Here is a 20,888-nt window from a genome sequence, read left to right as displayed (position 1 = left end):
AGAAATGCAAATTACTATTTTTTTAATTCTCCTCGAGGGCTCTGGAGAATACGTCTCTCTGCCAAAACTGTTACTATTAACTCCCAAATGCATAATTCCTGTCACTTCTAATTTAATTTAAATTCGGTTCTTGACCCTGCAAACATCCCCTCAGGATTACATTACACTGAAATTCATATCTCCCAAAATCTAATTAGCTCCTCGTGGCCGGAGGCTGATCTGTCATCCAAATCTCATGAAAGCTGTTGTTTAGTTTGTGGGATTTCTCACCGACAGACAGACAGACGGCAGCAGCTTAACCTCCATGGTGAAAGAGGTGAAAATTACCAGAATACCCTCGAAAAAAACGGAAGTAAACCTGCTGAATACAGGGTTTTTATTTCTAAACACTGCAGACTGATTGGATGTTTAAACCCTATTCACATGGCATCACCTCAGATCCTCCTGTGATTTGTATTGACCGCAGAGGTCGAGTGAATCTGCCACGTCCACAATCAGGAAAGTAAACAGGACACTGCAAATTATTTAAATACTGAGGCTGTCTGATAACAACCATCTGATCTGTTTATCTGAATCACAATTTATGTTCTTTTATTCTTTTTGCAGGGACTTCAATAGGGTTTCAATATTTTTATTCTTAACTCATTCGGTTAAGTTTATGCATTAAGCTCCTGCCAGAGTCCAGTTTTTAAAGCGTCTGTTATCGCTATTTTCTATAACTTCACAGTCTGATGTGTCAGTGTGTAATGTGTTTGGCTCGTAGTGATGAACCTGCAGAGAATTATCAGTGACTCTGCAGCTCCTCTTGGCTTTACGGAGCTTTATAGTGAGTTTCAGCTCATTGTTTATCTGTCTTTACTGTTCTGGTTCATTCTCAGCGTCTCATAGCGTCATTTTTCAGAGAAAAAGCTGTAAAAAGCTGCTGTACACTATGATCAGCACCAAACAGACACAGTTAGCTGTAGACTAGCTGGTGAACATAGTGGAGCATTTAGCAGCTAAAGAGCCAGATATTTCCCTCAGGAGTTGGTGGAGAACAAAAACAGAGCTAAAAGAGAGTGAATATTGGACTTACATTCACCAGGTGGACAGAAACACGACTCCACATGAATGATAATGTTGCTCCGTAACTGCTGGATGTGGAAATAAGCAACTGTTTGCTAACATGTTCAACATTTCAACTTAAAAGATGATGATACGTCAGTGTTGTGTTCACTTAAAAAAACCAAATAGTTAATGTAGGTTTAGGGTCAACAGGTGATCAGGATTTTGCTGTACTGGCACGTCAGCTTTGTAGCAGTTTTCCACACAAACATGTTGTTGTGTTGAGACTCAACATGTGTCTGTGCTGGAGACCAGAGAGAAACCTGTTTTTTAAATGTCTCTCTGTTCTTTTCAGTTATCAGACTTATGTCACTGTTTCCTGATCCACCTTCAGCTGTATCAGAGATGTGTTCAGTTACTGTACTACTGATGAAAAGCCGATATTTCCTGCTGCTGCTTCATTTTAAAAGCTTTCAACTGATAAACGAACAGGTAGCTTGTATTGTAACGACATTAAATGTATTTATCACCGAATCAACAGAGACATGTACCTTCACCACAAAGATTACGGATACGTTTGTTTGTTTAGAAACAGCTTCAGAGACTTATAACAGCGATCAAGTTTTCAGTCTCTGGAGAGTAGTTCTGTGTAAGGTGGACGCCACTGAGCATGTGCAGGAACACGGTTCTGTTTACAGAGGTTTGCTAGCTTGTTGTGCTACATATCACAACCTCTTGATCTACATTGTCAAGAGGTTGTGATATGTAACAGTCAGGAGCCCAAATGAACATTAAACTTGTTTTTCTTGCTGTAATCATTCCTCTTGTTCATACTGACCATCAGAAGATCCCTTCATAATGACCTTACAATGGAAGTGATGGGGGACAAAATCCACAGTCCTCCTTCTGTGCAAAAAATGTATTTCAAAGTTTATCTGAAGCTAATATGAAGCTTCAGCATCCAAATGAGTCAAATCAAGTAGATATCTTTCAACGTTACAGTCTTTTTAGTGCCGAAGTTCCTCTTTTTGTTACTATACTTCCACCTGCAGCTCAACAGGGAAACACTGTCCGAGGAAACACAAAGAGGGAATTTGATGCTAAAAAGACTGTAAATGTGTCAGATATCCACTTGATATGACTAACTCAGACTGATGAAGCCTCATATAAGCTTCACACAGACTTTTAAATGCATTTTTGCACTAAATTAAATTAGAATATTAAAAAAAAACTATATAATAGACACTAAAATAGAACAATGTATGTAAATGTAGCACTAAAGGAAGAAATAAGAAAGACAAACTATTATATTTACAAGGGAGATGCACAGTTAAAGTTAATTTATGTTAAATTTGGGTGAAACACAGACTTGTTTATGTTGTGTGAGGAAGTACATTTTTAAATCACATGAGGAGGCCGTGTGAATACTGCTTTATTCCCAAACTGCCTGGAGAAAAATGGGTTTTTAAAAATGCAATAACTTTAAAGCTAAACAACATCTTCATTGGATTCCTATAACAGGAAGCCCTTTAAATGCTCACAGAGCTGCTGTGAGATGAGTAAGGTGAATGGGTTTATTAAAGCACTCCTTCAGCATTGATGGAGGTTAGAATAAAAGGACTTAGAAGTGAGCGTGTGTTAATTTTCCTAAACGCACCGCAGTGAACGCGAGCCCAGGCGGTTGTATATAAAATCCATAACAGCCTGAAGGACATTTTTTACAGGGATTATGAGGACTTGAGCAGCCGCTTGTGTGGTCTGTTATGTTCCCATAATCACAGCGAGGAGTGTCCTCTCAGGTGCTGCTTCTGCTGTAATATCAAACCTAATTACACAGATAAACCAGCAGTGTGAGCCATAAAAGAGTCGTTTAGTGTGATCCCGGCTCAGAGGAGCTGTGCCGTCCTGCAGATCAATAGTCATGTTTAAAGGTTTGCTCCTACACAGCTCGATCGCAAACGCACGGCTGAGCTGAAGCTCGGAGTCAGCCCCCGGATCGATACCGTCGTTAAATGCTGATTAATACCCATCACAGTTGATGAAGATGAATGGTAGCAGCAGCAGCAGCAGCAGCAGGAGCGACGATATGGCTGCTTACAAAAGGGTGGGAGGATATGAGTTCGGCACCAAATCCCTTGTTTCTCCACCAGAGTCATTACTTTTCTATCTGTCTCTACCTTTATCTGTTCATCCCCTGCGGCTGCCCCTCTCTATTTCCTCCTGGCTTCTCTTTATTAGTCTGAGCCCTCAGTTAGAAAGGCTTGTTTCTGCTGGATGTGTGTGTGTGTGTGTTCGATGGTTATTGATTTCTTCTCCTCGGTGGATAAAGAGTGCCAAGGTTTTTTTCAGGAGATCAGTCTCCATATCTCTTTCCTTATCCAGCGAAGAGAAAGACAGTGTCTTCCTCTTTCTATTGAAGTTTGACCCATAAAGATAAATGTATATAAAAATTATATGGATACATCCCCAACAACTTTCAGGGAAGTTAGAATATCTAGACCAGTGGTGCTTACATACACATCTTAGAGGTCCACTGACCAAATTTCTACCACATCACAGGATCAGTATGGTTGCATCACATGACTCCAGACCGACGTACATGAACAGCCTTTCTGTATTCATGGGAGAGGGGACATCAGTGAGTAAGCAAATGCTTAAAGGACATAAAACATATTATGCTGTTGTGATTTTCTGTTATTTACATACTGTTATGATGTCGGATATCTATGTTAAACATGGTCAAAGTTGGAAATAATCCTGCAAGTCAAAAGTCAGGGCTCAATCTGCTCTCAATCCTTCGTTTACGACAGCTAGTCGTACATGCCCATAAACGGCCTTGGTTGAACAAGAAAAAGTAGTGAAATCCTGCCACTATAGTTTGTTTACGTAGCCTCCGGAGCCGGAGGAAGCTTCCTGAGACTGACCAATCAGAACAGAGTGAGCTCATCAGGAGGCGGGCCTTAAAGAGACAGGAGCTAAAACGGCCTGTTTCAGACAGAGGCTGAACTGAGGGGCTGCATAAAGGACCAGTAGAAGATAAATAAGGAGTTTTTAATTGTAAATCATGCAAAGATATTCCAGTAGAGCCCCAGAATATAAATATAGACCCGGAAATGTGCGGAATATGTCCTCTTTAAACTTGGGCTCAAAAGGTGTGATGGTGGCGGAGAAACTGGTTTGTGAGCTCTAAAGTGTTCATTAGTGAGTTCTTCACTACATTCACTGTCGAAAATGTTGTTGATTTTACAATTATCCAGCTGGAGTCTTGATATCACGACGTGTTCTGACTGGTTCTGTGGTTCTTACCTTCGTGTTTTTGGGATATTTTTGTTCATAATGGCGTTTTATGCTCTTACTCTTCATTATGGCCGCTGTTTTATTGCAACTAAAGCACAATGGTCTCATACTTTCCTCAAGCAAAATGCGTATTTCTCAATCTACTTATCCTTAAACATAGTTTTCACATTAACCTTTCTTTTTTTTTGTATCAGCTAGTTTTGAACCATTTTACTTAAAATTTTCATTACTCTGGATTAACTTGTTATTCAGTCTGGATTTGTACCGTAGTGTGTTTGATCTAGACTGTCTGCTAGATGACATCTGTCACTCAAATATAACTAAATGTTGTTTTTGGACGACTGACATTATGACCTGTTGTGTCTTTTTTCTTGGGAGGACAGTCTCCTCTTAACAGATGTTGGCTGTGATGCTCAGTTTGTTTGATGAGAAGAGAATTAGCTGTTTTTCTGTTGTTTAAGGTGTTTCTCTGTGGGAAGACGCTGTTTTCACACAAAAATATTAGTTAGATAGATATCAGTGTAGATTTAGTCTGAGAGTCAGACACCAAATTAAGATGATTTACTTGTTTAGCATATAGTATGTTGTGTAATGGTAGCCAATTAGCATTAGCTTTAAAGTGTGGAAACATGAGCTTGTACCAGCCGTCTGTGTTTTTATTGACCTGATAAAACTCTTTCTGGGTGAGCAGAGTTGTCAGTGTCAGTGCAGACGCCGCCGCTGTGTGCTGCCTTGCCCAGAGGCTCTTTGGCACTGTGATAAGTAGGTCTGGCTGCCATCTGCTCCGTTTAGCCTGTGGAGCTGCTCCTCAGCCGCCAGACTGCTGCAGGGAAATACTACAGAGAGTTTAAAATGATTAATAATGATAATTTATTCACATAACCATGTAACATTGTCTATTCTGGTCTACTCTTGTGCATTCTTGTTGTATTCTAGTTGTTTCTAATTGTTATTTCAGCATTTTTTAGTCTGTTTTGTTCTCTTAATAGAGTACAGCACAACAGGAAACAAAACAACTTTTACATTTTATTCAATTTTATTCTACTGGTCAACAGTAATATGGTTCTTTTTTCTACTCTGTATTTTATAAGCCTTTACTTGCATCATTTTTGTCCTCTTCTACATTTAACTCAGTTCTATTGTATGAAGAATCATCACAATCATCAAGATACAAGTTTTACAGGTTTTAACCAGACTGATCTTATATAGCTGCTGGGGGGCAAATATACAGTACTGTATGTAGTTTTGAGGCGTTCTCTGAAATGACTTACTTTTTGTAAGACGTCAAAAGCCAAAAAGGTTGGAAACCACTGGTTTCATCTTTAACAATGTGTTGTATTTTAAAAGCTTGTTATATTATCCATTGTGTCAAATCTTCATCTGAAAAGTAACTAAAGCTGTCAAATAAATGTAGTGGAGTAGAAAGTACAATATTTCCTTCTGAAATGCAGAAAGTAGCATCACATGGAAATACTCAAGTAAAGTACAAGTATCTCAAAATCGTACAAGAAGTACAGTACTTGAGTAAATGTACTTAGTTACTTTCCACCACTGAACTAAGGATGTGCAGAGAGCCCAGTATTTGTATTTGTATCTGTATTTGTTGAGGCAGCAAAATTATTTGTATTTGTATTCGAATAAAAGTGGAAAGAGGCTTAAAAATCCTGTTTTTGTTTTTATTACGCTTTTAATTTTAGAAAATTAAAGTGTCACAATAAGTGTTCATGAAGCGTGTGTCAGTAGTTCAGCTTTATCTCTGGGGAACACCCCCAACTCCAGGAGTGATGTCCAAATTAGGAAATGTGCGTCATGTAGCAGGTGGATGTGACTCCCCTCATTGAGACCTGCTGATAGACGTCACAGCGGAGCAGAGGAGAAACACTGAGATAGTGATGTAACCGACCTGCACGCTGGTATTTAACATGGTTTATTTTTCTTCCTGTTTAAAATATTTGTATGAAACAAATATTCGTAAAAAAAAAACAAAAAAAAAAAAACACTATTTGTGCTTTGCCGAATAATGTATTTGTATTTGGGCACACCCCTACTGTGAACAACCAACACTGAAAAAATGCAGGATCCACTGACGTTTTATCTGCTTATCTGTTGATTTCTAACGGTCGTTTCTTTCTCTCCTCAGATCTGACTATGAGATGGAGTATGACAGATACCCGGATGGCCACTATAACAGGTGAGGTTAACTGCCTGGTGCATGATGGGACAACTGATGTGATGTATTCAGGATCATCATGTCAGCGGGGTCATTTTTGGATTCTCCGTCTCTATCATTATCAACATCTGAAAAGAGAAAATGTTGGAGCTGTAGGCGACAGGAAAAGAGTAAGAAAGTAGATGTCTATATATATATATATATGTATAAATATATATAGATAGATAGATAGATAGATAGATAAACTGAGCTGATATTTTGGTGCAGGCTGCAGCTCTGATGTCATCTCAGGGTTTCAGCTACTACATGTTTTTCTTGAGTGTCTCAGACTGCACATTTTCAGCCGAGAAGAGGAAATTGGTTGCCTTTCAAGAACATGAACTGCCTCGACTCTCCATTTGTTTCTGGCGCTCGGTGGAATGGCGATTTCCTGTTTGATGACAGCAAATGCTAGACACTGAGGTTAGGAAATGATCCGCCTCTCTCAGATAGCTGGGAGAGGAAACTATTAGTGGATACCAGTTTGACCTCGCCATGTTCAGCTTTCAGCCAGTTGAAGAGTCATTTTGTGCGGATGAGCGCAGCTGTTGGCCTCCCCTCCGCTCCCTCCATCCATCCCTCTGTCCTCGGCTCAGATTATTCTGCAGAGCGATAAAAGACAAGAAAGGAAGTGATACACATGCAGAGACAAAATGAGGAAAATATAACAAACAAATGAGGAGAAAATGACAGATATGATTCACAAAGATTAAAATAACATCACAAGAGGAACAATCTGCCCGAGGAAATCATGTTGGTTGAGTCAGTGAATTCTTTTAAATCTCTTCTTAAAACAGCCTTTTATAGGAGAGCCTTTCCTGATTTTACTTGGATTTGTATTTTCTTTGAACTGTCACTCATTTCATTTTTGTTATTTTTAAAAATTCTAAATTTTTGTTTTTTTAAAATCCAGCGAACTTATGATTTTCCTGTTTTATTTTGCTGCCCCTCTGAAGCTCTATAAATAATAATAATTATTATTATTATCATCTCAGGAGAAACAGAAGGAGGTAAGAATAAAAGTGATTAAAATAAAGACATATTAAGGAGAGGTATGAAGAAAGAGAGCGATGACGATAAAAAGATAAAAGAAGAGAAAGAAGAGTTGAGATGGATACAGAAAGAAAGAATCATGGTAAAGAAAAAGAGAAGCTATCTTGTGCTACCAGTAACTCCTCCAAATTAAACAACCAAATACGTTTTTTGACAATGTGACACCAGAACGATACATAGGAGCGTTTTCATGTGTTAATTACCGCAGTAATTAATCTGTGCATACTGGAGCTAATCATAGTCTAGTCGGTGTGGTGTTGCAATTGCTCTCCATTACTATATGTGGGCGCTGTGGACTAATCTACAGGAAGCACGCAGGAAGGTTCCTGTAGAAGAAGAAAGCAGGAAAAACAGAACCTAACAGTTCTTATTTAAAGATCCCCTCCAGACATGTTTTAAGATGTATATAAAATACTCTACTTTGAATAATAACTTGTGTCTGATCTGCTTTTTCTCAGATTAATTACCACGTTAAAATCCTTAAAATTACATCTGTTCTTTCTCCCTCATTAAAAGCTCCAGAATCTATGAATATGAGAATATTTTCCATTTCAGAAGTTTAAGTGCTGGATAGAAGATGTCTCCTCCTTCACTGTAAAGTTCATTTTCAGTGTTTGTGCAACTGGAGGCTTCAAGGTTCCACATCACACTTGTGTAAGTTGCAGACTGGACCAGGATTGTCCTCCAAACTAGTTGTGATGTCACAAATCATGCTCATAGGCCCGCCCAACGTCATCTCATGGGATGGCGTATAAATAGCACACCACTTTAAGGACATTTCACATGTCATGTCTATGCATTTTAAGCTTTTACTGTGTCATTTAACGCCGTTGGTTAGGTTTAGGCACAATGGTGAAAGTAAGTAAGGTTTAAACTTACTCATCCTTCCAAAAAAAGGCAAGTTACGAGTGAATGCCAGATAAACCAGGAACTCCTCACACATAAACGACAATATAGCCTTATAAACAATCCCACCACTCCACAAACAATTCATGAGTGTTTTCTGATCTGCAGCCTCGATGGTGGTGAAGTTTATAGAAAGACTGTGGTTAAAAGACACCGACCTTGACTGTTGGTAGGAGCCGAGATGCAAAGAATGTCCTATAACAATATTACAAGGGGAGCAGTCATCATTTGCATGACCACAAGAGCTCGGTTATAAACGTGACATTAAACGTGACAAGAGTTGTTTTACGTGATTGAATAAATGATGATGCTGTCGTCTCCCTGGTGAGGACGGCGTCAGATTGTCCCACAGCAACTGAACCACAACCAGAGCTGCATTGTGCAAATGAATCATGTGGGCTTCTCTGTCGGGGTGTGAAACGGGCGCATGAGTAAAGGAATATGTGAGAAAAAGAGAGAAGGATGATACAGACAAGTGAACAGAGGGAGGGAAGGAGGGAAAGCAAACAGTAGGAGAGAAGTTGTGGATGGAAACTGAGTGGAGCGTTTATCCGAGCGGCTGCCGGCTGCCAACACACTCGTTTTTCATGCTGTCAGCCTCTTCCTCTCTTCGCACTTTGTTCCCTCTGTCCTCTGCTCTTCTCTTTCATCTTCTGTCTCTTATTCTACAGCATCCATACAGTTATCCTCCTCCTCCTCCACCTGTCCTTGGCTGCATGCAGTGATCTGTGTTTTGTAGCCCGTGGCGGGGCGGTCAGCTGCTGTCAGTCCACTGCTGTTGGGAGGAGGAGTTTTTTTTTTTTGCATTTTAGTTAGTCATTTATTTTTTAACCTTTATCTTGGGAAAGTCAAGTGAGCAAGCGAGGTTACTGTTTTTCAAAATCACCTTGTTTCACATTCACTACGAGCACATAAAGACTTTTCCCCGGCAGAGAGTTGGTGCAGTGCCAGAGCAGGTTCTCAAATCAAACCAAGAATCATTTCCACCTGCAAAAATCTGAGACTGTCGTTTCAGCAAGTGCCCAAAGCGACATCTGTTTATGTTCAAGTAACAGCACCCTCTGGTAATTATGAGAGGAGCAAAGAAGAAAATGACGTTAAGTTTGACGTTTGACGTAATAAATGACATTATAGAGCAACAAACTACAAGTAAGGAGGGGTCGGGGTGGACAGATGGATCATCAAAACATCTGACATTAACACATGAGATCTCTGTTTCCAGTTTCCCACAAGCGTAGACTGTAAAAAAATATGGATGTAGTCACCATGACATCACCCACTGGTTTGTGGACTGCCACTTTGAAACCTTGAGTTTAGAGATTTGACCGTCACCATCTTGGATTTGACTGTCGCCATCTTGGATTTTTGGAACCAGAAGTGACCATATTTGGACGAGAGGGTGGAGCTGACCCTAGCACTAGCTGCTAGCTTGGTTAGCACAGTGCATTTACAGTCTATGGTTAACTGTGATAATGCTAATGCTAATTTTCACCAGCAAAAAACAGGCCTAGAACCATTAAAACTAAATGTACTTACTGGAAAAACTGACCAGCTGACTCCTTAGTGGGTCTTTTAGTACAACCAAACACTGAACAAGACTTATTTAGGCAACCAAAATGTTACAATTAACTTTCATGAACTGAAAACACACCGTGAAATAGTGCCAGCTATGCCTATACTCTGTGAATCTGGGTTACGCCATGGTTACATTAAGTAATCAACGTTGTCACCATGGTAGCAACTTGTCAATCACAAGGTAGACACACCCTAAGCCATATGCTGCTTTAACATCTATTTTACTTTAAATGGGACCATCATTTACAAAATGAACATCATGCTGTATTGAAGAAGACTTGAAACTAGCCATTGGGACCATTAACTCATTAGGAAACTGTTTACTGGGGTAATAAATATCATTGACTTCCATACAATTGGACTTCTTTTTGCAGCCAGTGGAGTCGCCCCCTGCTGGCCACTAGAAAGAATGCAGGTTTAAGGCACTTCCGCATTGGCTTCACTTTTCAGATCAGGAGCTACCTGCTTGTCTGCGACCCCTACAGCTGCCAGTATGCTTCTTCAGAACTGCTTCAAACAGGTCAAATAGCTTTGGAAACCCCCTCCCCCTACACCTGTCCGACGCTGGATTGCGAGGGGTTGTGTTCAACCATTTCTATAACTTGTAAAACCAACGATCCAACAGTCACTCCCACTTCATGCCGTGATTAGTCAGCTGTGTGGAGGTTGGAAAGTAGTCAGGGTTTGAATGTGTCTCTCGTTTTTCACTCCTTATTCTATTTCTGTTACTTACATTTTGTACAACCGAGTACAACACTATGAATGCCTTCCTAGACAGACTCTCTGGAAATGTGCACCGTTATCCCTGTATTTAAACAATATTGTGTTTATTCCTGTCTATGATTGATGACATTTCACTCCGCCATCGAGTGTAGCCATTAGGGGTGTAATGGTACATGTATTCGTCCCGAAGTGTTCGGTACAGGACGTTCGGTTTGGTATGTGACTTTCCTCGTTTAAGTATGCTCCATGAAAAAATAGTTTTATAATCAACTTACTCCGACATGCGGAAGAATAATTTTAGAGCGCGAGTTCCATCCGGAGCATTTTGGCAGTCCAGCACTTAGCTGTAGCATGCTCATGGATGTATGCTAGTCGGCTTAGCTGTTAGCCTTGTGACCTGGTTACCGTGGTTACCATGCTCACGTAGTGTCTCTGCAGTCGGAATGACAAACGAGAAACCCGAGCTGGACGATTCTCCCATGACATTGATGGAGTGCAACACAATGACTGCCTTCCAGGTGAGACTGTCTTAAAATATGTGCCGTTATCCTCGTATTCAAACCTCCCCTCTCTGTGACAGTCTTCTCCCCCATCCTCCTCCCCTCCCTGTGATGGTCAACTTTTCAATCTGCCTTTGAGTGAAGCCACGTCATAAGAACCGGTTCTGAGCGACCATAAATCATCATAGAATAGCTGTCAGCAGGTGTCCTGACTCCTCGCAAGAAACAGAAAGGTTGTTTTCCTTTTCTGCTGCATCACAACTAAACTGTTTCAGATGTAGCTATTTTTTAGCGATTTATATTTTATTGCTTTTGCTGTATGAGCAAACACAAAAATTCTCTGCTAAGAAAATCACACACAATAAAAATATTGGCAAAGGAGTAAAAAAAAAGCACTTTAAATTGTACTTAATGAAAATAAAACAAATATCCAGATCAACAGATATGAGCTGCAATAAAATAAATATTTCCACTATAACAGAGCACAAAATATCCTGGCACTTGGCTTGATAAGAAATTTACATTTAAATGATGAAAACCTTGTTGGTAAACTGCGACTGAAGCAGCTTCTGTCTGTAGAAAGAGGATTGTTGAGGAAGTGTTGCTCTGAGTTCTGGATTATGTGGCTGTCAGATGTACCGACATGCTGCTGGCTCCACTTTTAGGCCTCTACACTCCATTTACCGCTCTGCCTTCAGGTTCATTACTGAAGATAATTACCACACTCATCACTGCGCTCTGTATGATCAAGTCGCGGGTCGGGTGGTTCTTAGCTTCCGTGTCATCCATTACAATCATGGAACATGCAATTTATATAGTATTGCTTACTTGGCCTTCCCTGTCTGAGAGACGTAATTACCGCCAGTACTTATTTATCTACGAAGTCTATGTATATCTCGTCCCTGCTGCTCTGACACTCGGGTCCATACTTAACCTGCTGCAGTCAGTGGTTGATGCTCCTGGAGCCTCGAACCAGAACTGATCTTGGGAAAAACTGTTTGCTCTTAGTGCACTGGTCTCATAGAATAACCTGCAATGTCACATAAAACTCTAAACCTATAACTCTTTGTAGCTTCAACAACATTCTTAATAACAGTTTTCTGTCTGTGCTTGCTTCCACTCAGCCTGTACCTTGTTTACAGTCATTTTTCTATTTTATTTATTGCCTCTGACTCTATCTGTTCTTATTTTGTGCATAATTTTCTACTTAACTGCAATGCATTGCTGTAAAAGTATAAAAAGCTTATGCTCAGCTATGAATAAAGGTCAAATAAAAATAAAGTAAGTCTGTTGGGAGCTATTTTAGCTGTCGATTAAACCGCATTTGGTACTCTAGGGCATTGGTTCCCAACCTGGAGGTTGGGACCTCCACAAGAGGTCGCTGGATTAATCTTAGGGGCCGTGAGATGACATTGATTGATTAACAATCATTGATGATTGGACAGGCTAGGATAACAAAAACATATTGCTGACACACAAAATTGTTGTTTTTTTGCAAGTTTTCATTTTTTCTTTATTTATTGTGAACTGCTATATTTTATATCCTCAAGCATCTAAAAGTTATTGAAATAAAATAAAACAAGTAATCTTTTATTTAACTGGTAGACGACGTAATGTGTAACAATGGCTTCTGGTAGCCCGAAGCCAAATAGGTTGGGAACCAGTGCTGGTGGGTATTTCTGACAGGGAGGCAGTTTATGTGGGAATGTCTCTTAGAAATTACACTTATATACAACTAAATTGCAACGACAAATACATTTTTAAGTGAATGAAATACCGTCTGAATTACATTTTCTGTCCACATAATGAGAAAATGTTGTTAATTAACAAATCTAGCAAGTCACAAAAATGTTGATAGTGAACGTGTCAGTAAAATGTTCAGTAACAACATGTTTTATTTGTTTAATGTCTGATGTTGAAGTCAGATATGCACCAGTAGTAACTACAGCATTATTGAACTCCTTATGGTTTGCTTTTAGATGCTGGCAGCACTTTGTTTTTTGGAGACGTTTCTAAAAAAACAAAGTAAAAGGGGTGGGTGGGGGGTTCAAAAAGTTTATGTGGTCAGTCATGATCTTTCCTGCTCTCTTCAGTGTCCTGCAGGGACGGCACTTTGCCTCCGATCACCTTCTCAGCACAGCGTATAATACGCTGCAGTCTGGTTTTGTCCCTAACACTAGCAGCAGCATACCAGATGGTGATGGAGGAGGTGATGCCGGTGTAGAAGTGCACTATCATTGCCTTTGGCAGGTTGAATTTATTCAGCTGCTGCAGGAAGTACATCCTCTACTGAGCCTTCTTGGTGAGGCTGCTCATGTTCAGCTCCCACTTGAGGTCCTGGCTGATGATGGTTCCCAGGAAGAGGGAGGACTCCACGGTGTCGACTGGGGAGTCACACAGGATGTGATATTATAATATTATCATACTGTGTAAGAATCACAGGGTTTGCAGTCTAAGATTGAGGCAAATCTAAGAGACAATTAAACAACTTCCTGATGTTTTATGGTTCACTTAAACACTTTTATGGTTCATTTGATTTTCATTTTAGTTTCCTTCATATTCTGACTGCACAATGTTTAGTTTCTGTGTTATTCAGTTTTTCTTAGCAACAGTACTGTGCTAAAATTTAGGCACTAAAAGTAAAATAGGGATGCTTTGAATAGTTTTTATTGATCAGTTAACCTGATACAGAGTTGAGTAAACAGCAGAAACCTTAAAGTAAATCAATATTTGGTCTTTAAAACAGCAGCAGTTCTCCTCAGTGTTTCAGGTACTCGGCAGGTCGGTTGTTCCTGCATCTTGGAGAAGTTGCCACAGTTCTTCTTCTGTGGATTTCGGCATCTCAGCTGCTTCTGTCTCTTCATGTAAATCCCAGACTGACTCCATGATGCTGAGATCAGGGCTCTGTGGGGGCCAAACCATCTGTTGCAGGACTCTTCTTTCTTCTTGCTGCTGAAGATAGTTATTTATGCTCTAAATGACTCTGGATGTTTGGGCTCGTTGTCATGCTGCAGAATACATTGGAGACCAATCAGATGCCTCCCTGATGGTGTTGCATTATGGATAAGAATCTAAACATCTAAAGTGCCTAAAACCTTTGCACAGTGTATCTTTCCAAAAGAATCACTGCTCTCTTTATTTCAGTTTATTAAAATGTTTATTTCACTCCAACATTGTTGGTCACAATTTTAGTCCCAGTTCAATTTATTCTCAGCAGCAGTTCATAAAACAGCAAATGCAGGAGTCAGAAAATAATCTGTTGTGGCCTAAACACATTTTTATAGGAGTGCTGCTGCTTATTCACAGCCTGTAAAACTCCCTGACAGCAGCGAAGGTGACACGGCTCTTATTTGTGCACACAGAGGACTCAGCAAATTCTAGACAACAGAGAAAAAAACAAGTAACACTCTGCCGGTGTCTGCCGGGGAAATGTGCCACTACGGCAATTCAGAGTGAAAGAGATGACAATTCATTGAAAGTGGGAGTTGAGTTGGTTATAAATCATCTCCTCTCTCTCAACCTGTAATTCTTCCTCCATCAGCCGCTCAGAACACACCTGAACTGCTCGCTGTGTGCAACCGAAATCACAGCGAGGCTGCCAGATAAACCAGAACACACGCTGAGAGGCAGAGTGATTCAAAACCACAGCTCCGCTTACACAGCAGAGACCTCTCAAACCACTGAGACGTTCAACACCTAGTGCATGCTGGGAAAGCAGGTGCAACATGAGCAAAAATACCTTCCATCACTGAGTGATGCGCTGGAAGGAAGGATTCACTATAACCTCTATGATTTATCTTCACAAGACACAAATGTTTCCCAATTAATCTTGTATTTCTCTTTTGTGCAAACTGGACACTTTAGGGGCTGAATAGAGAGCTGAACTAAAACCTGAACTTCCAGGTTCTGATCCAAACGTAGGAAAACCTCATTCAAAGTCCCACTGACATTAATAGTGACCATAGCCTGGACACACAGCACAGAATCACAGCTGTCAATCAACACTCACATGGCACACATCAAACCTACTACTGTATAAATCTCAGTAACAAAGCAATAACTTCCAAAATGACCACCAGCACACTTATTAGAGGGCCTGAATTTAGAGATTGAGTCTATAATGACATGTTTAAAAAATGATTGACTCAGTATTTCTAGAGAGACGTTCAGGCTTTATGAATAGGAGTCAGTTGGAGCATCTAGCGGCACTTTAACGCACTTCACCCTCAATCTGTGGTTGTTGCCGCTTTGTAGTGACACAAATAAATAAAAATCCAGTCTTGAAACTTATCTTACTCACAAGCGAGTATTCACGACTAGGATTATTTTCATTATCATGATCTTCAGATTGTTTTTTTCCGTTAATCAATTAATTGTTTTGTCTATAAATGCAAGAAAGTGGTGAAAATACCCATTATAACTTCCCAGAGTCAATGGTGACGTATTCAGATGTTTAGTTTTGTCTGACCAACAGTCAGGATGTTCTACTGCTACCATGTATGACAAAAAACTGCATCAAATCATCAAATTTTAGAAGGTGACACCAGCAATCTTTTGCATTTATCGTAAAATATGACTGAAACGATTATTCGATAATAAAAATAATTGCTTTTCTGTTGATCGACTAATCACTGCAGCTCTATTCATGACACAATGTTTAGACAACATGTACAGAATAAAAGAATCCATTAACATTGTTTATTCAATAGTTCTGTTTTTAGAGGCCTTTAAAGAACTGCATTTCCCATAAGCACACAGACCAGTTGTACATCACAGCTTAACAAAAGAGGCGAGTTCATGGATGAGACGTGTGTCTGATGCAGTTTGTAAGATCAGTTTTTTAATTGTAATCTTTATTTTTGTACGTAACAGAATTTTAAGCTCTGTGTTTGAACGTTTCTTGCTGAAATGCACCTTGGGAGTTGCAGTTAACTTGTGCCTTGAAGTTTTTTATGTCCACAGTCTTGTAACTTGTAGCAGATATTTTCTAACACAATCGTTCATCTTTTGTACTGATGATGGAGAGTTTCATGTCGATCTGAGACTTGAAGAGCTCAAACTGCGAGTCACGTAACGCTGTCTGTAGGAGAAATGAATTATTACATTTACCTCCTGAACCAGGGGAGCCAAAATAGCTCTTTGCAGCTCTGCAGGTTACTCAATAATTCTTTACTGCCAAACACTGATTCTGGTTCTTTAACTGAGCAGCAGGAAACACTGCAGTGGTTCTGCTACACAAAACACACACACACACACACACACACTGAAACAGTTCCTGTTTGCAAACTTGACATGAAATCACATTATGTGACGATTTCCCATCATCCTCTGCTGTCAGTCAGTTAGTCCTCACATGGTTGCTCTCTCTCCTTCATTGATCTAACCTCGTTCGACCTTCTCTGTGTTTACTGTCTTTTCTTATCGATATTTTAAAATAATTTTCCATCAACGACTAAAAACTAAACAATAATGTGAAAGACAGGTGAATGGAGGACTGTCTACTCGCTTGGTGTTATCATAATGTCTCCCATTCATCTCAAAAAATCACGTAATAATTACAATCCTATTATCCGTAGTACTATACAGATCTGGAGAGGAAGCTTAGAGCTCTCCGTCCTTTACTCCTTCGACTATGGATGAATGGAGCCTTTGATCAGTGGAGGGAATTAGAGCTGTATAACATTGGGGATTTATATATTTATGGTACGTTTGTGTTGTTTTGGCAGCTTCAAGAGAAATATGGGCTGTTAATAAAGATTTTTTCAGATACATCCAGATGAGACACTTTGAGAGCACGACACCTGACAAGCTGGACCAGTGTCTGAGAGACTGTATAGTAGAATATAGATATAATATTTCCTTTATTTATGACATATTGCAAAGAGTTGGAGGGTCCATGATGTTGTGTTTTTTTGTCTTGTTATGCTTTTTGCCCCCCCCTCCATTGTACTCTTTGTCTTTTATTGTCATACATTTGAAATGAAGCGTTATATCCACTCCAGAAAATTCTGTATTCTTACTGCACATATGCTTCACAATAAAAAATACAGATAGATGAATGGACGAATGAACTGGTGACTATTTGAATGTGAAGTTTTATTGAAGAAGCATCTGTGGAATCAAACACTGTAGCTCCTGATCAGTAAAACAGTTTCCTCCAGCAGCCAATTATATCTCTTGTTCAGAAGTTGATTTAGCTGTTTGACCCGTTGCTCCAATGAGAAGCATCTTCATCCAGTAACGTTCTGTTTCTGTCAGTAATGTTATCTGACGTTACAGATTTATGGACTAAATTCATCTACAATCCTCTGAGAATTAGACAAGAAGCAGCAAAAAAAATTAAAGCTGCAAGCAGTGTTGGTCGGCACCTCGCACTCTCGCCCGTCGGGATCAGATCATTTTGCTTTTTAAAAATGAGTGATATTTCTTACAAGTGTGGTGTGCTTTTATTTTGAAAGTTTGATTGCAATGTGTACTGTCAGGTGTGTAGAGACAATAAGTAACTGCAGCTGGACACAGAAAAATACTCATATATTTGAATGGAGAGTGTGAGCGAACCCACACCTTTTTGAACATTTACTGTTTCCACATAGTTTTAGATACAAACTTCATTTGAACTTTAAATGAGTCACGAGACTTTGATCTACAAATCTTGAATTTACATGTGCCCATAGATTGCCTCCCCATTGCTTTACATTGTAAGGGTGATGTGGCACTGCAACTTTCAGGGCTTATAAAATCCAAACCGTTCAAGTTATTACAAGTTTTTACAACTTTTTTTCAGCACAGTGTCATAAGTCATGTATTAAAGTTTAAAGCTGATACCATTAACGCCCCCAAAATTGGGGCAAAGTCTTATTTTGAAAATGAGATTGCGGACTTCCTGTTTGATTTAGGTCAGGGGTGTCGGTGTATGATTTGTAGGTCTTGATGAGACGAATAATTGAGTTTTGGTTTGATCTCTCTACGACATTCCTACGGGCCGTGGCGGCCATTAGGTGGCGCTAGTGAGCACATTTCGGCACTTTAGGGGTTAATTTTTATATTTTATCAAATTATTCACCAGACCTGATGTGCTTGCCAAATTTGGTGAGTTTTTGAGCATGTTCAAGGGGTCAAATTTAGGGTTTAAGTGGCGTAATAATAAAGAAACAAACAAACACACACAGCAGGGCCAAATTCATAAAAAGCTAAGCTAACATAACATTATCAAGCTAACATTACTTCCAGTACTTCTGTTGCTATCAGAAGGAACGGGTCAGTGCCGATTAACGCTGGCAGTCGACCATCTAAATCTTCCTCTAGATGTTCACTAAAGAAATATCACAATGTTTTCCCATGTTTGAGCTTCTCCCCTCAAGATAAATCCAGACGATGAGCAGTGTTTTAGTGGACATGTGAGAGAATAATCAGCAGCGTTTTCTGTTCAAACCAATCAGAAGCTGAAGTAAATATGGAAGCACGTTATAGTACCAACTGACTCCCATTCAGAAAGCCTCAACTTCTCTCCAGAAATACTGAGTCAGTCATTGTTTTCAATGAGTCATTCTGGTCTCAGTCTCTAAATTCAGGCCCTCTAATAAGTGTGCTGGTGGTCATTTTGGAAATTATTGCTCCGTTAATAAGATTTGAGGACTTATATTAGCTTTGATGTCTCTCGCCGGCTCCGGGACTCACACTATTGTTGCAATATTTAAGTAAGATAAATGTTACTTGATTACTTGATACGTCTGGGCAAACTCTGTGGTGCAAACAGACAAAACTAATGTACATTTTTGTTAAAAGACTACAACTAAATCAAAATAAGGTGCCAGATGAACACTAACCCTCTTTAAACTCAGTTTTCTCTTCCAAGTTTCTCCTTCCTTTGTCTCTCATTTCTCCTGTCCTCTCTCACCTCCTCTTCCTCCATCAGACTCATTTTTACCTCCGTTCTGTTAAATCATTTCATCCCTGCAGCCGATCTGCTCTGTAATCTGAATGTCACATTAATGAGAGGAAAGATGAGAAAATTGATAAAGTTATAAAGTTAAATGCAAAAACAAAAAGCTTTGTAAACAAAAAAAGTCAAAAGTGATTGAAGCAGCTTGTAAACACACACACACACACACACACATACACACACACACACACACACACACATTTCTGCTTTCCCATTTTCTGCATCAGGACTATTTTAATTGACTGTAATTTATTTAAAAATGTTTAGTTAGACACAAACACACTTCATTTCCTGCATCAGTCATTTTAATTCAGTTCAGTTTAGTATAAATTCACACACACACACACAGTTAAACACACACTTTTCGTTCAGTTTCTGTCTGTTTTAACACATATTGATGTTATTTCCTCTCACATACTGCTGTACAGTCATTTAAATTCTTGTATAATCCAGAACTTTTATTTGTTTCTTCTCTCTTTGCTTCTTTCTGGCATTGAGTTGTGATGATCTGAAGTCTGTAGAGGTCGGTTCAATATAGTGAGCTCATAGTTCAGTATGATACAATAAAGCCGTCACAGTTCAATAAACTCAGAATATTTCAAACACAGTTGAATATTGATGGTACAAATATATTTTTAATTCCTCCTTTGGCATGAAATGTACAAAAAAATCTGTTTTTCCATTTTTCCTTTTTTTTTTTTTTTTTTTAAGAAATAGAGTTCCTCCAGTGATTTCAGTTTGTATATTTCATAAAGAAAATGTCCTCAAAAGAAAAACATCAGTTGTTTCAGCAAATCCCCAAAACGACATCTGATCACATTCAAGTGACAAAGTCACTGCAGGAATTATAACTCTTGTTTGTCGGGAGCAAAGGAGGAAACAATGTGACGTTGTTACAAGTCCTCAGAGGTCGGGTTTGACGGATGTGTCAACAAAACTACAACAAAAATGATCAGGCTGCAATTTTCTATATTTTTCTTATTGTCAACAAATGTCATGTTTGGAGCCAAACCAACAATGAACTGATCTACTAACAAGTATTGTGTGTGTATCCAAAGTCTGATATATCTTATTCCTTCGCTGTTGTCCAAAAACTATTAAAAACACATCAGTGAGTCACACCGCTGCACTGGGTCACATGTTCCTTCATCATGAAGAGTTTGGTCATATTAGTTTGTTTAGAAACGGCTCCAAAGACTAATAACAACATCATGTTTTCAGTGTCTGGAGAGTAGTTTGTTGTACTAAATTATACATTTCTAAAAGAGCTTCAGTACAAAATCAAGAGATATGTAGCACAGAGACTGTTGTAATGTCATAACAGGTCATAATGGCAGTCGCCCTAAAACAACATGTAGTTACGTTTGAGTGACCATAGTAACCGTGAGGTGGAGCAGTGGTTCAGCTCAGATGACGTATATATACGTGGACACATTTCCTCATTCAGAGGAGGAGGGTGGATGGAGGCTTTAACCCAACGCTGTTCATTTCCTGTTTCCTACTGCAAGTTGGGACAGTTCTTTAAAACTACGATCGTCCCCTTACCTTAACCCCGTGGTTATTATTGTAGCCATGACAACGAAGGTGGCCTAACTTTAAGGAAGTAGTAACTTTAACCCACCACAAGTTTCTCTAACCT

General features: G+C 39.4%; 1 protein-coding gene across 1 annotated transcript in view; it reads left to right on the top strand.

The window, feature by feature from the left end:
- LOC137183648 (RNA-binding Raly-like protein) overlaps positions 1 to 20,888 on the top strand; it is a 67,773-nt gene that overhangs the window by 28,733 nt on the left and 18,152 nt on the right. Inside the window, exon 3 of the mRNA XM_067590842.1 lies at positions 6,482 to 6,532. Coding sequence (XP_067446943.1) covers positions 6,482 to 6,532 — 51 coding nt within the window. The remainder of the gene's footprint in view (positions 1 to 6,481; positions 6,533 to 20,888) is intronic.

The sequence above is a fragment of the Thunnus thynnus genome, chromosome 5 (genome assembly GCF_963924715.1).
Source record: "Thunnus thynnus chromosome 5, fThuThy2.1, whole genome shotgun sequence".
In the NCBI taxonomy this organism is placed as follows: domain Eukaryota; kingdom Metazoa; phylum Chordata; class Actinopteri; order Scombriformes; family Scombridae; genus Thunnus; species Thunnus thynnus.
The sequence above is the reverse complement of the archived record's forward strand: the minus strand, read 5'-3'. Positions and strand labels throughout refer to the sequence as shown.